Genomic DNA, 20,779 nt, shown 5'->3' with positions numbered 1-20,779 from the left:
ACTGGTACAAACAGTCTCTCTTACCATTTGCGTAAGGTGTGACCATCTTCTTATTGGTCATCACTCTCGCAGTGGCATTGTTAACCTAAAAGTAAGAAAGGGGAGGGGGAGGAGAGGGAAGGAAGCACACATCGTTAGGGAAAATGGTGAACAACTCTCAGATACCACACACACACACACATACACACTATATTTCTCTTGAGAAAAAAAAAAAAAAAACCAAAAAAAATTAAACAGCTAATTCTACATGAATGCAATCTTTAAATTACTTTTAACAGTTGCCATTTAATTATAAAAGTTACAGCTAAACGTGGCATTTTAAAATTATGCATTAAACAAAAGGCCAACAAGAGTAAAGTGCAGATTCTCCACCACCCTGCCATCCCTAGTCACGGGATTATTTACAGCTCAGTGATCAAAAGGGCAAAACCCTAGATGCTTTGTCCAGGTTCTCTTAGAGAGGCAGGAATAATTTCTCAACCCAGGGCCGGGGAATTGAACCAGGTGATGCACAAGCTGACTTGTTTCTCAAGCTCATCGCTGGAACTGGGGCCCAGCAGGTCACTGGCAGAACACTTGGGTAGAAAAAGATAGCCTGGAGTCCTTCAGCATTAGATTTGAACTCCCAAGGCCTGAGGAAATCTCTGGAACATCACCAACTGTTTAGATGATCTACATTCACTGATTTACACCCACCATTTTCAGATCTATTTCCAGATTTTTTTTTCCTTGTCACTAATCTCATGGGACAGAAAGAATACATAGCAGCAGACCTGGATCATTTTTGGGTTTACTGTGCCCTCCACCCTCTTTACAGAGCTCTGCACAGCTCCAAGTGGTTTGACTGCTCAAGCAAGTGGGGTGTTACCGCAGAGATGGTGCTGATAAAGAAAAGATGGACTAGTTTGGAAGCCAAGTTACTGCAGCCCCGTGTCAGCCTCAAAGCTCTTGCAAGGAGGGTGAAGTCTTTATGGATCATCAATAATTCATCAAAACACATGCCAAATGGGAATGGAGGCCAGGGTGAAGAAGAAAAAAAATGGATACAAAAATAGAAGCTGCCTCAGGCCCTTGAGATGTATGGATGGTGGGCGTACACAGGGTGGGGAGTCCAGAGCTACATTTTACTCCTGTTTCAGACCCAGAACAATAGAAACATTACACATTTAAAAAAGAAAGAATGGGAAACAACAATGATGAGACTGAGAGCATGCAGTTAAACACACACAGATAAAAAAAAAGAAAGAAAAAAAACACACCACAATTGATTCAGAGGGTGGGGAGGGGAGGAGTGAGGGGATAGGGTCTCACAGACAATCATTAGATGGAGCAAGTGCCTGAAATCAGCTGCTACAGCAAAGTGCAACACAAGCACTTAAAGGAAAAATTGCCAGAACCAATCAGAAACCACCAGTCAGCAAAGAGACCAACAGCTGCACTTAGTAAAGAAATAAACTGGGGAGGGGGCAAAAAAAAAAAGTGAGAAAAACAGTAACAGCTACAAACAGGTCTCAGATAGAAAGAGCAGCAGAAAGAAGGGGCAGGAGAGAGAGAAGAGGATATGGGTGCATTAATAAAAACCAGCCAAACTGGAGTTCAGTAACTCTGAGTAAGATGTGCAAGGGGAAATCACCATGAAGTCAGTAATCAAACAGCTCAGACTGCTACAAAACAATATGTACATCCAAAGTCCAGGCGGCATTACTCAACAGCATTGAAAATAAAAGGGGGAGAAGGGGAAGGAGGTGGGTGGGGACAACAAGTCAAATCACATTTCGTAGTGTTAATGTGAGATGGCAGATGGATTTTTTCTTTCTTAATTTTTTTGTAATTTTAAGAAAAATTAAAAAAAAATAAAAAGCTTCTTCTCTAGCACTTTTGTTTCACTTACCGCCAACTCGTACCATCGCCAGCATTGTGTATAGTTACCATGGAAAGAGTGAGTCAAGTGAAGGGCCCTAAACGCTAAACCATCGGAAAGGGAAATAAAAAAACAAAACAAAACAGAAAAAAAAAAAGGCAAAATATGCAGACATCTTACTCAAAAACGGCGGCTTTTTTGTTTCAATATTTGTACTTTTTGGTTTGTGCTTGTTTTTTTTAAAGAAAGAAGGAGAGAGGGATGATGCCAGTTAGCCTTCAACAAAGTGGAATACCAAACTGGTCAACACCTGACATGCCCAACATATGGCCATGATGGCCAGCCAACATTAACCCTTTCCTCCCTGGTGGTGAGAGCTAGCAAACTTTTAGGATTTGCTTTCACCAAACCTGTTCTTGACCACGGGCAGATCAAGAAACCAGCGATGTACATAGCACAGCCCACTTGGGGCTGCTGCCCCACCTGTCCCCACCCCTCCCACAGGCATCATCTCACACTTGCATGGAGGAGAACTGGCCTCAGAGGAAAGAGAGGATACTGGCTGGCCCCCTGCTTTCTTTTTTGGACACAGTTAGAAGTTGGACAGTACTTTTTCAGTTAGTTTTGTTCAGGCCTGGTAACAGGAAATCAGAGCCTCACAAACTGAAGCAAAGGAAAAATCAAGACAGCAGCAGAAGGGCAAAAACTTGAAGTGGGTGGGAATAAAACTTAATAAAAGAAGAAAAAAAAAGGAAAAAATAACCAAAACAACAATAAAAATATTCTGTAAAGGGTGTAAACTTCTATACATTTCAGTGCAGGGAGGTGAAGGACACAGACACAAACACACACGCACACACGAGACTGGGATCCAAATGTGAAATAAGTGAGGCAAGACACAAAAAGAAATCAAAAGAATAAATATAAAGAAGAAATTGAATTACTGAAGACATGCACCTCGATTTTACGGCCCTCTACCACGGTGCCGTGTAATTTCTCCCTGGCCCTGTCTGCATCAGCACTATTCTCGAAAGTTACGAACCCGAATCCCTGCATGCAGCGGGAGAAGGGGGGAAAACATGCACATCGTTATATATTGAAATACTGATCTCTAAGTAAATAGAGAAAAAATATCACAGTATGAAATCGACATCAGCACAACTCAGCAATAACCTCCTAGAGTCACATTGTTGGTTCATGCATGTTTCATAAATGAAAGAAATCAAAATCAATAAAAAAGGAACTGTAATAATAATAAGAATAATAAGAGTAATTAAAAAAAAAAAAAGAAAACATAAAAGCAATTGAGGCCAGACCAAAAAAGAAGTACAAAGTTACTCGAGACAATTTTTCATTTTGGTTTGGTTTTTTTGTTTAAAAACACTAAACCCTGCACTGACATAGGCAAGCTGGGCAAGCCCAAGTAGGGCTTTTCTCCCCTCTTAATGAACACAAAAATTCTGTCGGACCCCCATCTGTCCCAGACACAGTACAGGACATGGACACTGAGCAGCACTTTGTTCTCTTGAGAAACTACTATGAGAGTGAGCAGCAATCTGAGTTCATGCCTGGCACCAGAATTCTGCAAAACTTTGGGCAAATCAAACACTGAACCTTGCTTTTTCCACCTGTAGAATGGAGACAGTAGTAATTACCTACCTTAGAACACTGTTGAAAGGAAGGGCTCTTTGTAAAGCATCCCTTGTAAGCTCTTCAGGGCACAGCTCATGCCTACTCCTAAGTCTGTAACTTCCCCAATGATACATGGGGCCCTGAAAGTAAGCAAGGCTTCCAGGTGGCACAATAAGCATATTTAATGTGAAGATTTAGAATATCACATACTGTAGTTCCAGAATACTCTTATCTCTGAGTACTGTGGTGGGTTTGACTGTAAATCTAAACACCTATATACTGATTGGTCAAGGCATGTTTTGTACCACACTGCTGACCCCCGCTACCTCTCCCTGCTACCACCCATCTTACTCAGCTTTGTTCTGAGATGGCAACCTCTGCGCTGTGGATAACAACAGATCTCTGCCTAGTTAGAATATAAAATTTCCAGAAAAATCCACATGCCCTGCTTGGAGCAACCACAATGGCTCAAGGCCTGCCAAAATGTCACTTTAGTTAGACAAATTCAGGTTTACCACACCCATGAAAAAACAGCAACACATGCCTGTCCTACACATGCTCATGAAGCCGCCAGCTTATGCAGTGGTATAACAGGGCAGGGTAAGAGACCATGCTTCCTTCCACAGAGCTGAGTGCACTGACATTAAGAGAGAGCCAACATGACAAAATGAATTAGGATTTTAACTAGGAGCAAATGGCATCTTAATACAGACAACTGTGATGAGATACTTTTCATGCCATTAGAGAGATTGGACCCAAACAAAAAGCATTGTTGCATTCTGCTTTCAGGACATTTTCACAACAGCAATAACTGGCTCCTGTGGCTTGGTATAAAGCAAATACTGCTTTAATGTACAGAGAGTAATCTCCACTGGCTCAAGTACCCTCAGGAGCAGAACAACAAAGCTTATATTTGATGCAATGGAAACTCCCTCCCAATGTTAACTGAAGAGTAGGTGATGAGAGTGATCTACAGCTGTGCTTGTCAGGGAAGGGGCATGCTAGCCAGGCAACCTCCTTCATGCACCTTGGGATCAGTATATTTTTGGGTTGGACAGCCCAAAAAACAGATAGCATCTTGATTTCTAAGCTTTGTTAGCAATGAGACACAAGCAAGCCATTATTCTTCAAGTGCTTTTTAAAGGTCTCTACAATACTGATCTTGAACAGCCCAAGCTGTTTAAGTGACAAGCTGGCCCTCATCATCCACAGCTAGGTTTCCAGCACAAAACTGCCACAAATTTGTAAAATGCAGGGTGGTAGTTACTGTTTTTTTGAGGTGGAAGGTTTACTTTTTTTCCTTCCCCCTGAACAGCAATAATAAAGGGGTTTAGCCAGTACTGCAATGCTGAGATCAACAAAAGTGCTCCTTTGGGCTCCAACCCAATAATCTAAAGCTTCAGATAATTTAATTTCTCCAGCTATAAATAAAGAGCTATATAAATAACAAACTGATGCCTTTTTCAGAACAGCATAGACGTTCCCTGTTTAAATGAATTAAAATCAGAGCTACATGACATAGGGGCTAATAAAACAGCCCAACTGCATATAACTCTCAAATATATTGCAGAGACCTGAGAGGGGTGCAGGGGGTGTAATAGCACAGCCGATTATGAAGGAACAGGGTGCTGTGCCTGCTTTAAAGAGCCCCTACCAAGAAAGGTAAACCTGAGAAATAGAGCAACACCTTTCCCTCTGGTTCTGTAAAGTGGGGAAAAAACATTCTTTAAAGGTTGGGGGACGAGGCATCAGACTGCAACAGGCATCTCTATTTCCCTCTTCTCTTTTTGCATTAAAATTTCTGTTTGTTCTAGACAAGCCTGTGGAGAACAAACGAAATTTATGTCTTCAGTGATGATGTGAACTGAAAGCTGGAGTGCAGATGGAAAGCAATTCTTTAGACATTAATCTGTGCAGGCTAGAACCAAACTAAGACTATTTTAATTCACATCTGTTTGCAATTAGTAACATCTGTATGGGATTTTTAAAAACTACATTATCATTAAATATCTTTAAACAGAGTAGGAATTTTCAGTATTTTTATTAAGTTAAATCAAGGTAGCATACAATCCCCTTGCAGACTATATTAATATAATTAACAATATGAATTAAACCAGAATTCATCTGATTCAGAACAATATAACTAATTAACCACATTTTACTGACAGATCAGCCCTTAGCTTGTGCAACTCTTTGTTGAGCACCACTTATTGTCAATACTGAATTAATACTTTACATAGTTGACTATGGCAGTTAGTATTTGTGTCCTCTTGGTTTATCATATTAATGCACCTCTTAGACATTCAAATTTTCATCAAGAAAAACAGGTGAGCCACACTTGACATTTTTGTTATTTCTAAGTTTAAAAACTAGCAATTAGATATATATACACACACATTTTTGAAGTGGGAGAGAAAAACAAACATACATATATTTTTTATTCCTTCTCACAGATGACCTGTAAAGAATAGGGATTAATTTGTACCTAAATACAAAAGCAACAAATAGTTTTCAGTTTTCCCTCAGCAAGGTTGTTTTGACCTTGAAAGAAAAAAATAAGAAACAAAGCAAGAAAAAAAAAGATGGGGCAAGTATCCAATATTTACTAGCTTAGCGTTATTGGTACTGGATTGCTCCATAGTAATAGGTATGGAGCCAGAGGAAGGGAAGATCCTGGATGAAAACAATACTTAGGTTTTCTAAAATTTAGATTATACACATTGTTTGAGTTTAATAATGTTGTTATGATAACAAGGCTGAAATTTTCAACAATTCCTCCCCACCAGCAACTGCAACGAACTTCTCCCATGCAGAAAATAAGTTTAACCCAGCAAACACTAAAATCCACTAAACATTTTTAGGAGTGGTGAGAAATTTGCAGTACCAGACTAACCCCTTTTTACCCAAAGGTTTATTGAAAGGACCTGAAGAGACCGAGTAACTGTCACCCTTTTAGTCTGGCCTCAGATTCTGCAATAAATAACAAGCAACATGATGAGCAGTGAAAAAAAATAATAAATGTATATATATATATAGTATTTGAACGTTTCCATCTCTGAAGAATGAGAAAGAAAATTTACCATGTAACCGTAAAGGGAGAAATCAAAACCAGACGGTTCTCCTGGGTGTGGCCAGAACACAGAAATTAAACAAAAACCAACAACAAAAATAAAGTAAAATAAAAAAGAAATAAAACCAAAGAAAACTAAACAGAGCCCCTTGAAATCCATGCATTGTTAACCCTTCGTTCGTCATGGAGTTTAGACCAGTCACCTCAGCAGCAGCGTCTTTGCCTTGTACCACTGGAGCACGCAGCCAGCAATCAGTCTTGCTGTCATCTGCTGCTGTGCCTGTTTCTAACCAAGTTTTTTTCTTTTTCTTTTCCCCCCTTATTTCTGTATTAAACTTTTAGAAGCCTGAAAAAAATTGCCAAAGAGGCAGCAGTTTAGGCTACCTGTTTCAAAGGCATTTGGAAAGAGTAGGAGGGTTTCAGCTATAATCCACCTGAGATGAGCAGGACTGAATGCACCGACAGCAACACAGCACAAAACCCAGAAACAAATTATTGAAGTCATACACAGAAATGCACCCTTCAAGTTGGCGAAAACATCTGTGCAAACCAAGCCACCATTTCAGCAGCTCTTCCAGCTCCTCCTGGCCCCCATGCCACACTTTGCATTAAGGCACATACATGTGTCTGTGTACCTGTGCAATCTGGTGATCAGATGCAGAAATTAACCTGACTGGAAAAAAAATGTAAATGTATCTTCAAAAAACCATGCAGGGCTATTTTCAAGCTCTATAATTTCCACAATCCATCTTGAGCTGCTCCACTGCCAATCCCTGCTGTAAAGCAGCAGAGGGGGCAGAGGCCAGCAGTGAGGAGCAGGAGCCCAGCCTGCACTGCTGGGCAGCAAGAACCCGGGACTTCAGAGCAGCTCCAGCCAGCTCAGGACAGCGGCTTCAGCGCCCTCCTCCCTTCAGCTGATCCTGGATCTCACTACGTGGTCTGTGAGTTCAACAGGCTGAACTGGCTGAAGACAAGCTCATTTCTCTCCCCGCTGCATCAGTGTCTTGCTAATTTAGCACCTAGATCCAGCTCCCTACGCAGTGAAATGAGCACTGCTGGAAAAGCACTCCCACAGGAGCAGTACATCAGCTTATAGTATGAAACCATAAACTTCAGCCTGAAATTCAAGTTTAAATAAATCAGTTCAGTGTACGGACTAGTTGATCTCTTTAGTTCAGTATTGCAGACTTCAAGGCATGAAAGCACTGAACTAGGATAAAGGGACACTGGTCATGTTTCCTTCATGCCACTGGCATCCTAAAGGGATCTGATGACCTGAGAAAGTGATGCTGGTCACCAGTACTTAATTTGTTTTTAAACCTCATTATACTAATAACATTGTATTTCTGGCTCAACTGATAAAATCTGAACAAAAATTATAAAAATTGAATTAAAATGAAAACAAGACTTCTAATTAATTTATTTTATGTAATAAGGGACTTTCCACTGAGTGGAAACTAGATCCAGAACAAGGGTGGCTCAATTCAAAGCACCTAATCAATTTAAAGAAGAAACAAATACACATGCAAACTTAAAATCTTTAAGGCACCATTATTAAAACCTATTCACATTCTTATCTTAACCTACAGTCAACAGCAAACTTAAAAGTCCACACAGCTTCCACAAAAGTTTTTTGTTAGCATAGGTTTACTTACATAAATCCAAACACCAACAGATGCACTTTCTCTCATAACCCACTATACAACTAATTTTTAAAATAAATATGAAGAACTTCTAGGCACTATAGTCCTATACAAGAACTTGGAGATCTAAGTCTCGCAAGTGGAAATCAGTGAGGGACATAAAACTTACAGCATCCTGAAACCATGAGCCCCTCTGCACAAATATGAACTCTTACCATTTAAAAACTAAAAAAAAAAACCAAAACAAACAAACAAACAAAAAAACCCACTCCCTATTTAGCTAAGATTTTGCTGTGTGCTTATGTACTCCTGGTCTCTGAATGTCATCGAGGGCACATCTTGGAATGCCACATGGTACACAGCTGGTGAGCAAAGAGCTTGGATTCCCTTCCCCTGCAGTTCTACAAATGCCACAGGGTACTCATTACACAGGCAGACTGCATTAATTCTGCAAATATGTCCACTTGTTCGATTCAGCACAATAGTGGCAAAATACGCATCTAGAGGATGCATCTCCACTAACAAAAGGAGCAGGAATCCTCTCAACTTCCTCTGGAGGTGTTTTATTCACGGTTCAGTGAAGTGCGTGGCAAACTGCAACCAGAGGCAGAATGCTATTTAAAGGCACTTATACCAGTTAGAGCTAGAAATGTAATGGTAAACAGGATAAATGAAACAAACAGCTACTTTCCTGGAAGCAAGCAAAAAACGCCAAACACATAAAGGGAAGACTGATGTCATTCTATTAAACAAGAAGAAAACAAATGTAATTCAAGGAATGTTTAAAGTTTTTATCTTGCTTCTCACACACAGCAAAGCAGAATCAGTGTGAGGTCTACCAGGGCCCATATATTCCTACTAAACAGACTGAATCTGGGAAGAAAGCGAGTTACAAAACAAGAATTCACATTGTTCTGAGAGAAGAATCAGCAAAACTCATTAACTGCCTCCTATGTTGCTGTGATAGAGAAAGTCAACAAATAGCATTTCTGAAAGAACATGAGGTGAGAGGTGGCTGTGATGGACATACCCAGCTCTCTCTGTGGTCACCAAACTTTTAAGTACACAGAGATCCTGAAGATGCAGCCAGTTTTATAGAGCTTCCCCAGGCTGTCGAAGAAAACTGCCTGGTCATCTCAGGTGGATTCAAAATGAGGAATGCTACCTGAACACTTCCTCCAGTCCCTCCTACTGACCAGCACTGGAGTGATCCCAGTAGAGTTCTCCTGCCACAGCTCTGCGGGGACAAAGCGCTGCTCAACCCCATTGTACACTGGGTGGGGGCAAACACAGGGCAGTTTGGGATTTACCACTGTACCTTTAAAATATTTACAAAACATATACACAAAACACTACAACCCTTAAGAACCCAGGGAAGGGAAGGGAGCATTGAGAACACAGCACAAGGCAGGCAGCAGGAGCATCTGCTTTCGGATTCCCAAGAGAGAGGAGGAGAAGAAGAAGAGAGAGAGGTTTCATATCATTAGATTAGAATGGAAACCACAGGGCAGGAAAATGCATTCAGATTTTTTTTCCTAAGGTGGAGGAAGAACCCAAGAGTGAGTGAGTGGCCTCCAGAAAGATCCATTTCCTTTGCTTCACCATCAGATCACCAAACTGTTGTTTTTCCATTATTATGTGAATACCAGGTGCTTCGTGCAGCTACACCCCACTCAAACACTGGGGCCTCCCATTTTCATGCTAAGCAGGAAGAATCTTGCATTCTTTTTAAAACAGGAATTATTTTGGGTGAGAAGGATGCAAAGATACCATGAAATAACTCTTTGGCTGTTTTCTCATTCTGTTCAAATTCTGGACATCCCTCAAAACGGGCTACCAGTTTTTTAACTGCTTTTTGCTGCAAGACAACAAAAAAGCAGTAGAAAACTGCATGGTTAATGAAGACTAGAAGAACATATCTCCTTTTTTTTTCCCCCAAATTTATTAAGGGTTCAGGGTAACATTCATAAAGGAACTCTTCAGCAATAATTTTTGTTTTAACTGAAAACCAGAAGCCTTGGGCTTTAGCAAGAGCACAAGAAGGCACTTTTCATAGTCATAAATCAAGTCTTCATGGAGAAGCCTTCAATGTCAATGTTGCCTAGAAGGGAAAGGGCAGCCGTGGGTGTTTAATACACAGGGCTGTATGGATGGGAGAGAGAGAGTGAAGTTCATGTGTGAAGAGGAAAGCACTGCTCTGAAAAGCACAGGCAGTGGGATATGAAGAACATTTTGCCAGGCCAGTTATTTTTGTTCTTTCTTTTGCAATTATTTCTGAACAAGTAGGGATTTGATAGAGGCCAGAGGCTATTCTCAAAACCAAACAATAATTACTAAAATCTAGAGTAATTCACAGGTAGCTTTGGCCTATAAATATCAAAAGAACTGCAAAGAGCAGAATAAATATTTACAAATTCAGAACAGCCAATTGTTTTGGTAAAGCATATAGGTTTTTAACCATGCAGGGAAGTAAAACTCTAAATAAACCACATAGACATTTACTTGTTCAGACTGTCTTGTTATAAAACAAAACAAGAGAAAACTATGGTATTAAGCAGAAGTAGAGGATGGGGGAAAGGGCTAAAACTCATGTCTTTTGTACACAGATCAATGGCTTTCTGGTTTCCAGATAATACAGGGCTGAAGAATTTCAGAATGCATCTTGGGCAACATGGGTGGAAATTTGCAGAAGGCTCTCAATGTGAACATACCCCAGAATATATGTTGAAGCAAAGAGGCCACATAAAAACTGTGGACCTCAAATCCAAGCAAAAGGCATAGACTCTAAACCAAAACTGCTTAGCTGAATTCCAACTTCAAAACCTTTTGTGTGCATGCACACATGTGCACACACGTGTGTGTGAGAAGGAGGGAAATTTTGTTTTAATTGAAAATGGGAATCTTAGCATTGATTAAGTCAAGCAGAGTATAGACATGCACTGTGCAAGCTTCCCCCATAGAGCTTTGGCAATGCACCTCGCTCCTGACCTGCAAAACTCCCTGCTATTCCAGTGCTGAACCTCCTGGGCAGAGAGAGAATCACAGCAATTTGTCATTGTGGTGATACTGGTTACGTGATGAGAACCAATTGCCAATTAGGACAGAGACCACTGAATCTCTCTGCAGCTGACCTGAACAACATTTGAAATCTCATCTCCAGAGATATAAATTACCATTAACCCTCAACAAAACTTGCCTCTTAATATATCTATAGGAAGAGAATAGGAGTGTGAATGCAAATTCTGTGGGGGAGGTCCACATGGGGCAGTGAAATGAGGATGCTTATATTAAAGCACCAAATATCTTAGACATGAAAGGTCAGTATCTCAGAAGTGCCAAGTAAGTCTGCAAAAGAGTATATAAACTCCTTTCACATATGAGATATGACAGTTTTTCTACAGAAGTATTTTAATGCAATGAAAATGGCAGGGATGGGGGTGAGTTTAGCTTTTGTTCTTACAGTCTCCCATCACACAAAGCTGTTTTACCTTATTCTGTCTTCCTCACAGGGCAGCCATTGTCAATGCAATGGGAATGGGTTGATATGAAGGCTCAGCTGACTGAGTCCCTGCTTGTTCAAAAGGCTGGGGAACCTGATCCCACAGAGAGGAGTGTCTCTGAGCATTTGTACATGCTGCCCAGAAATGACCATGCTCAGAGTCTCAAGTCAGAGGGAACAGGAGACAGTCCCCAGAATAGCTTTTCCCTTCCCCCATCACTCTAATTCCTGCTGATCTCTACAGAATATGTTCTCTAGGCAATGAACTGCCTTTTACTCTGCAATCAAAACAAGAGAAGCGGGTACAGAAACAGGACTTACCTTCGAGCCACGCTCATTAAAGATTATCTCTACATCAAGGATTTTGCCGAATTGCTGCAGAGAGACAAGGGAAAAGAAAAAAAAAACATTTATTTTTGGCGGTACAGTTTTCCTACCTTTTGCAGGGGCTGGCTTAGTACAAGAAGATAGGTGAGAATATTTCCATTTCTAGCATACAGGCAAAGGCATAAAATTCCACCGACATGACTCAATTCTCCTGGGTTAAGACATGAAGATCGTCTTGGTCACAAACTCCAGGTTTTCTCACAGAAGTCTAAAGGAAGAAAAACAATCTCCAGAAGAGTTTTAGGGATTTGAGGAAGCTCATCTTTTCCCCGTTAATCTAAACATTAATTCTTCTTTCCCTCATTCTACTGTTTCAGCTAAGACATGGCTCTATGATTTCATCTCAGATATCCAACAACATTTCTCACATATAATTCAACATTTCAGCTTCCTCCTGAAGTGGCTATCACAAAGAGAAACTTAACAGTGATGATCCTCTGGAAGGAATAATAACATACGACTCCCAGCCTCAGGGATTTCAAATACTAAAGCTTCTTTCCTTCCATTTATTTTCCAAAACTCCAAGCCTTCAAAAGAATTGATAGCAGAATCTGAAACCACAAAAATAGGAAAATTCCCCATAGTTTGTTTTTCAGAAAAAGATCATTTAACTTCAACCTGTGACATATAGTAGGTGGTCAACAACCTATGCAACCTTATCACATGTAATAGAATTCTGACCTCTGCCTCAGCCTGGAGACCCCAGAGGAGAGCTCTGCACTGAAAAGGGTTCCAAAGAGCTCCCTATTTAGCACAGAAATAGATTTACCACCTCTGTGGATCCATGTATGGGTTACATCTTTCACCTCACTAGGAATGTATTAAAATATTTTATTGAAGCAGCCAGACTCAAAACAGTGGCCTAAAAGTAAAAGTATCACCACTTCAACAGATGCTCACAGTGCTCTGTCCTCCAGAAGTGTCAATGCTCTGTTTCTAAACTGGAAGTCTGCTCCCTAGGAAGATGGGTCTAGATGTTGTTTTTAGGAGTGTGCATATGGAGCAGTCTCCATTCTAGAGGTGCATACTCACATACTGTACTCAGACAAATGCTATATCTGTTTTTCCTATCCCATTACTTAGGAAAGCTTCCATCAACATGGTTTCGAGTTAAGTTTGGTAGATGAAGGAAGGATCAACAAGAAAATAAAGTATTTTTTCACACTTAAAAAAGATGATGAACACAGGGTCTAGGTACTGGGATACCCTCCCTTTTGCCCAGCATTCTTTTTTTTTTTTTTTTTTAATTTAACAGTTGCATTCAAATGGGTATAGTACTCATTTTGTGGGTGCCCCTCTTGAAAGGCTTGTGGCCAGATCTGAAAACCTGAAACATTTACAGCAGAGAGCCATGATGGCTGAGGGAAGGCTCTGAATATGTTAATCAACAAAAAGTTGCTGAGTCCCTTGAACAAGTACTCCACAACTGTCTTCAAGCAAACAAAGCACAACAATTTTAGCTATAGTGTCTGTCTGCTTGTCTTCTCCATTCTTAAAAAGGAGATCTTGGTTCACAGATGTTGTTTTTACTGTTCTATTGTTTAAGGACAATACTTGATCCTCTATTCATCCCAAGAACAATTGAATTCACAACATTCTACTTTACACAAGTTTGAATAATGCTAATGTAAACATGCATCTTCCTTGAAACCTCCACATCTCAACAGCTTAGGGTTGATCCATGCTGGTTCCTCTTTTGACCGCTTCTCTGCCAATCACAGCTAAAATATGTTTTCTATTTCTATCCCACGCTTAGTGTGGGCTTGTCAATAAAGGAGATTAACTGGTGATTGCTTTTTGTTGTCTTTGTTGCATATAGCTTTGGTACTGCCATGAAAGGAATCAGTCATGATTGTCATGACTGCTTTCTTGGTAGACTATCTCAGGATCATTACATGACTGGGGCTGAACCAATTCAGCAGCTTGTGGCCACTGAAAGGCTGCCCCTGCTCCTCTGTCCTTCCTCGTGTGGTCTCACCAGCCTTCCAGAGCTGGCCCCAGTTTTCATTCTCACCTGCAGATAAACTGATACAGCTCAGCAACCCTGCAAAAACCAATGCCAACAAAAGGAATACATATAAAGATTCTGACAATTTACTGAGCTGAAGTGGCTTGAAGGGTCAGTGAGCATTACAGCTTGAAGAAGCAAAAGGGAGCGGAAAGCAGCACACCCTGCCCAAGAGCAGGATCTGTCCCCTGCTAGATCAGCTCAGCTGCCTAGCCTTGCCACACACAATGAAACAGCCAGGCTCTTGATAAATGCAAATGCCAAAATTATTTTCAGAATCTTCAAAGCCATCAAAAATCGCCATTTTCTACCTCATCAGAATGATTGTGAAGAAGAGCAAACTGTGCGGCTTCTGGTGCACAATTACACCGTGCCGTCCTCCCCTTTCTGTGCACCCGGCTGGGCCTGGATCCTCGGGCATTGCTGCCAGCCCTGCCTGCAGCCCCGCGGGGCTGAGCTTCCTGCGCAGGGCTTCCACACCAACGGGAAACCCTGTCCTGTGCATTTAATTTCTCGTGGCTGACAGAACGCCGGCGGTGACACCAAACGCGAGAGGGCTGACGTAGCTGTACAAGAGCAGGCAGGGCCCTCCCTGCCTATGAGATGGTGCAGGTACATCATTTCCTAGATGACAGAATTAAGAGCCTGTGGTCGCAGCAAATAGGCTTGACATCTACTGCAATGGGCTACATCCACCCATGCAAACTGCACCAATCTCTTTTCTACCCAGGAGTTGTGGATCCTTGAAGAGGCAAGGAGGAAAAGGACCTCCTTGGGAGAGAAGAGCAGAGACAATGGGGGCTGACTGCTGAATGGAGGTTTGCTGGGGAGGGGTTTCCTGCTCCATGAAATTGCCTGAAAGAAACCAGGGCTGTGAGGCAGAAGGATGTGTGCTGAGCTCTTCAAGGCTCTGCTGCAGCCTTTGCCACAGCTCCTAACACGAGGTCTCTTGTCCCCACTGCTGCAATGGTTACAGCAGGTCCCAGCACTGGAAGGAACTTATTTTTGGTAGCGTGCCAGAATTTTCCTGAAGAACAAAAGCAGGAAAAAAAGAACTAGTTCATTTTAACAGTTTGTAACTCCTTCAAAGCTGAATCTAATTTAGTGGAACATAAAAAGGCACTTTGTTCCCCGATGGTGCTTCGCCTACCAAATGTCAACAGCCTATTGCAAACAATCAAAGTTTTAAGAGCTCCTTAGTGAAAGGTCACAATTTTTGTATGGGAAATACTAGGCCATCTAAATACAAGGGTCAACACCAAGTGCCCTCACACAATTTTTAAAAATTATTTTATATATAGGCATGTTTGTATTTTTCAAAAGACATAGGGACTGGCCAAATAAAACAAGTCTTATGCTTAAGTCATCCATGAGGACTAACTCTCTAATCTCTGACCTTGAAGACATGAATCACTGACCTCACAGACTTGATTAGCTCACTCAGTGATTACCAAGAACTTCTGCTTAGAACTCTGCAGAGCCTCTGGAGGACTACTCATCTCCAATGCTCCCCACCAAGATTTAGAAAGCTTATTATGTGACCAAGAGGCCAGCACTCATTACCACAGGAGTGCATCAGGTTGTGCAAGAAGCCACCTCCATGAACTGCTCACACACACATGTGATGGGAAGTTACACACACACACGCTATTTCAGTCATGACACGGCAACGGGGCTATAGAATCTTGTTTTTTCTTACTGGTCTCTTCCCTGGAATGAACTTGACAAGCTTTCAGTTATTTTTAATGAAGCAGGTAAGTGAGAATCAGATCCTCTACAATAGTAGCAGAGAATGTTGGCAGTAACAGTTTTTAAGAGGCATAAAGATAGAGACAGGAGTTACCACCAGAAACTAATCTTGCTTGAACACAATCTACCTTATCATAGATGCAAGGGCATTGTGCAAGGAAAGAGATGCATGCTGTGTGTTTCTTTTCACACAGATGTCATGAAGGCAACAGATTTTTCCAGCTGAGGCCACAGCTACGTTAAACATAATAAATTTGAGAGATCTGGCACCAGAAAGCTTTTGTCTTCCAAGGCACTGACAATTTGGTAGGGCCCCTCCTATATGCTCTGTTCCAGCTGGCCCTGACTCCTGGGCCTGTCTAGAGCTTTCAAAATCAGCTCCAAAATGTGCCAGACAAATAACTTAATCCTGAAGATGCAAACAACAGGGAGTACAAGGCAAATTCTCTAGAAATCATGGAACAACAAAAGATTAATGAGAGACATAGTGAGACAAACTCACCCCTAAAAGAGTACTCTAGATGTCCAAGCAGTTTCATTAACCCTACAAAATTCACTTAGACATGAGTTCAGTGAGCTATCTAAACTTCAAAGGTGTCAAACAGTCCATTTCATAAAGATGGTCAACATTCAAAATAGCCAAGAAACCAACATCTTGTGCAGGAAACCATGAGGTACATGAGAAAGAGCATTTTATAAGCAGGATAGATCCATGCTACAGAGAGAGTCCTCTCCCTAGGTATGAGCTCCATGGGATATACTTTCAGCTGAGCAAAACTGGCTCCATCATAGTATGTATTAGTCAGTGCTTAGTTATGGCAGCATGGGGTCTGCCAGAAGCACACTGTCAGCACACCAACTTCCTCACTCAAAGCTGAGTCACTTCGCTTCAAGCAATGGGGCCAATCCATGTCAGCTGAGCTACACCACTATGCTTTGCTGACAGAAGACAGAAGCATCAAGGATTTATAAACCAAAGCACCACCACAGTTAACCAAGTGAACAGATAATGAACAAGCACCAAGCAGCTCTTAGTAGGGTTGAGCTGTTGCCCAACAAAACAGACATTTTCTGAGAAACCAGACTTTAACAGTAAGCCACACAAAGAACACATATTTCTAACAGGATTTACAGACCACAACTATCGTACACAAAAAAAAAAAAAAAAAAAACCCAAACAAACCCAACAAAAAAAACCAAAACCAAAACAAAACATGATGATGAACACAGTTTCTCAGTCATTTGTTGTTCTCTAAATCCCAAATAAAAGATTTTCACATGAAACAGCGGGATGGGGATGAACACTACTGCAGGGCTCCAACCAGAGAGACATCTTATCACCAGTCTAGCTTCCAGGTCGACACTTCCAGCTCCTTGTTCTTGCTTTGTGCCATTCCCCAGAGGTGTGACTGCAGTGTAACCTGGTACTGATGCTGCAGAAAAGATACTTGGACCCATGCCCACAAAAGCAGCATACATTCCAAAATCAATCTGAGAGTACTCAGCATGTAGACTGAATCCATATGAAACTAGGTCAATAAAAGACAACTCCATGTAATTTTACCCAGGCCTTTTATCCAATTAAATCCAGCTATAGCACAGTACTGTTTACTAAATGACATTCAGAAGTCTTGCTGCAGACACTCCTAGTAACTCATAAGAAAACCTAAAAAATCTTAGATAAATGCATGATTGAGTCATCACTGCCTTCCAGCAGAGGGTCAGTACAGAAGTTGATAGCAGAGAGCTTTCTCAGAGCGTGACAGACAGTACAAGAGCTATTGGCAGCTGCAGGGGCACAAGCACTCCTGCACACCATGGCCATGCAGAAAAAGCACAATGTTCAAGCAGCATTGAGCAAACAAGTCTTTTTTGAAAGGTGGTTTCAGAAAACACCCAGGTGAAACACATCAATATAATCAGCAGCACTTCATATAACTCTAACCACACCAGCAAGAACAAAGCCCCACCCTGTGACCAGGGCTCGCTGTCATCACATGGAGAGCTTGGAAACAAGAAAAGCCACAGAGAGACCACTTTGCGCCAGAATATTTGCTCTCCAATGCTGGCACACAGGACTTGTTACATACAATTGGTGGCCAGTAGCACCAGCAGATGAAAAACCTAAAATACATCTTGATATCCAGACAATAGAATCTCCTCCTTTAAGAATCCAGTTCACTCAGAAAGTAGAGTCCCCTTAAGCAAGTGTGCTACTGCTGTACTTTGGGCCCAGTGCATCAACACCTAGAGGTCAGAGCTTCTTGTTATATCCTATTATTACCTATACACTTTAACACTTAAACAAGTACTTCTTCCATTGCCAATACTTGTGTATTGCTAATTACTTCCATGTTTAAATTTATTTACTGGCAAATACAGAGTTAAAATTCTACCAAATTCTTGCTGACAAAGCTCTGTAGTCTAATTTGTTACTGCTTTAGCCTCGAACTATAGGTTTATAGAGCTGTTTTGGTGTCTTGACACTAGAATTAAGTTGGATGAGAAATTATATCTACCAGGATACTTTAGGAAGTGCAAAGTGACAAAATGTTTCCTCAGAGGCCAAGATTTTAAGGGCTGCCAGAGCTTCAAGGAGTATCTGAGCTTGCAGAACTCTGTTGCTTGGGTCATACAAAGCAATGGTCTACCACAAACATACATCATAAAGAACCTTGCAGTAAAGATATGAATTATGTTTAGAGAAGGAAAAGGACAACATTACCTGCCTTCATGTCATCCTACAATTAAAAAAAAGTGGCTACCATTCTGTCATCTGTAATAAATTACATTAATGACTTCATTAACTGAAATTAATTAACTGGGACATAATAGTCACCTTATGGGTGTTAACACCTATGGGTTATTACTGCTGTAGCTGATAACATACAAAACCCCTTTATCAACTGGGCTGATTATTCTCCCCAGTAGAAAGAGCTAACAGTCTACAAGTAGTAGCCTTGGATTGAGCAAGTTTTAATAAAAGCAGGGTCTCCATCTAAAGCCAGAGTCTGTAAAAATTCACAGCCTGTACTGTGCTAACCCACTTTCATCTGCAACCCCATCAACATAGTCCTTATTTTTATCTTACACTTAACCAAAGAGCATTTCACCACAATAAATTCTGAGAAACACCAACTCTGACACCGTGAACTGTTGCTCTCACAACAGGTAAGAAAGATTTTGTGCAATGTTCATCCATATGAACTACCAAAACAATCCACTTGCTTGCTGTTGTGAAGACAATTGAAGATTCAGCTGGGGAACAGAAGGATCTTCCTCTTGAAAGCTGTCCAACCCTGCCTCTGTTTTCACCAGGAGACTCCAAAGTCCATCCAGCTCACAAGTCCAGAAATGACCAGACTATCCCAGCCAATTTTACACTGGGAGAACTGCTTCTTGAAGCACGAGAGGGAAGGGCTGAAGCTACAAACCATGAGGCGCAAGCACAGACAGAATCACAGCACAAAGCTGAAAGGACTAGAAATATGTTGAGGGGAAACGTCAAGTTTCTGCCTACACAGTCCAGAAATGAAGGGAACATCCTACCACCAGTGTAGGAGAACATGACTGCCATCATGTCAGGGGCCTTGCACACATTAGCCAAAGAATGTCCTTTATAAAATAGACAGTAAGATTTTGAAAAAAGAGTTGCAAATTTGCTTTTAACACTGATGGCAACTCTTCTTCTCCCTGGTAAGCTGTTCCATTGTTCAAATAAGCCTCAATTACTATGAATTTTTTTTTCCTATTTCAAGGGGAATTGTGTTATATCTCAGCTTCCAACTGGAAAATCTTATGACTGTAAACAAGACCTAAACCCCCTGTTAGTAGGTGTCACCCATATTTAAACATTTGTATAGAAATTACTTACCATCTCCTAACATCTCTTTTTAATATGTTGAGTAAATAGTGTACCTAATACCTTACCAAGTTAAAAAAATCACTCACCTTCCAAGTCCTAGTTCATTTCTTTTGGTCTTAAACTCAGATCTGATCTCAAAACTGAATAAAATTATGCAGTCACAGTCTTTTCAATATGGAACATGAGCAAGATCACATCCCTCCTTCAACATGAATTATTGAAGCAACTATCTTCAACAACCACTAGTACTCTCCCAAATCAGTGTTTTCCAAAGAAAGCTTTCCATCTTAGGAGCACAGATCCGTTCCCACATACTCAGTACTCTGCAATGAGCTGCATCAAACACGTTTTTGTTGGATTTATCATCAGTCAACCAGGCATTTCTACTCATTCTCTAACAGTAACCTTATCCGTCTCTTTCCTCCTCCTCCGCAAATAGTTTTCCAACTGCAAACCTTACTGGCAAGGTTTTAATAGTACCATCTCCATGGGCTGATACAGATACTAAACAAGACAGCAATGGAAACAGATCCCTGGGGAAACTGACAATAGAAATAGTCTTGATCACAGCTATCGCCCAAGTAACTACCACTTTTTACTATGTATCATTAAAGAGGTTTTTAATCCCTCTAATGTGTGTTGTGCTTGAGATAAGTATTATTTTTCTTAAAAACTGGTCACTTGGAGAAATTAAATTGGTTGAGCAAGGTTTCATTCTATCAGTATTGCTTTGTACAATCTTGTCAAAATAGACAAGACAGCATTTGTCTGCAAAGATGTATATTACAAAGTTTTGCTAAATAGACACTAACATGTTTCTTCATATTCAAATATGAAGAAATAGTCTAATATTCTTCTTTAAAGTGTTCCAAAGTTATTTTTATCTTGGATCAACATAAAGATAGACAGTTCTAAGCTCTTTGGATCGTCCCTTTCAGGTTTTGTCGACAGTGAATCGTGGTGGGCAGTGTTCCAACCTTCTGCAACTCCCCTAGCTTACAAGAATTGGCCAAAAATTAGTACCAATGAATAATGAAGCTCCTTGCTTTGGCTATTATTGTTGGA

At 40.9% G+C, this 20,779-nt stretch overlaps 1 protein-coding gene across 34 annotated transcripts in view; it reads right to left on the bottom strand.

Moving 5' to 3' along the window:
- Positions 1 to 20,779, bottom strand: part of RBFOX2 (RNA binding fox-1 homolog 2) — a 171,150-nt gene that overhangs the window by 25,252 nt on the left and 125,119 nt on the right. For all 34 annotated transcript variants that reach the window (XR_012053544.1, XR_005978964.2, XR_005978961.2 and 31 more), the window contains 3 exons: positions 12,027 to 12,080; positions 2,819 to 2,911; positions 25 to 85 (listed from right to left, as the gene is read on the bottom strand). Coding sequence is in view for 28 of the 34 variants with exons in the window: in XM_030263083.4 (XP_030118943.1) it covers positions 25 to 85; positions 2,819 to 2,911; positions 12,027 to 12,080 (208 nt within the window). In the remaining 6 variants the exon portion in view is untranslated. The remainder of the gene's footprint in view (positions 1 to 24; positions 86 to 2,818; positions 2,912 to 12,026; positions 12,081 to 20,779) is intronic.

Source organism: Taeniopygia guttata, chromosome 1A, assembly GCF_048771995.1.
Source record: "Taeniopygia guttata chromosome 1A, bTaeGut7.mat, whole genome shotgun sequence".
Lineage (NCBI taxonomy): Eukaryota > Metazoa > Chordata > Aves > Passeriformes > Estrildidae > Taeniopygia > Taeniopygia guttata.
The sequence above is the reverse complement of the archived record's forward strand: the minus strand, read 5'-3'. Positions and strand labels throughout refer to the sequence as shown.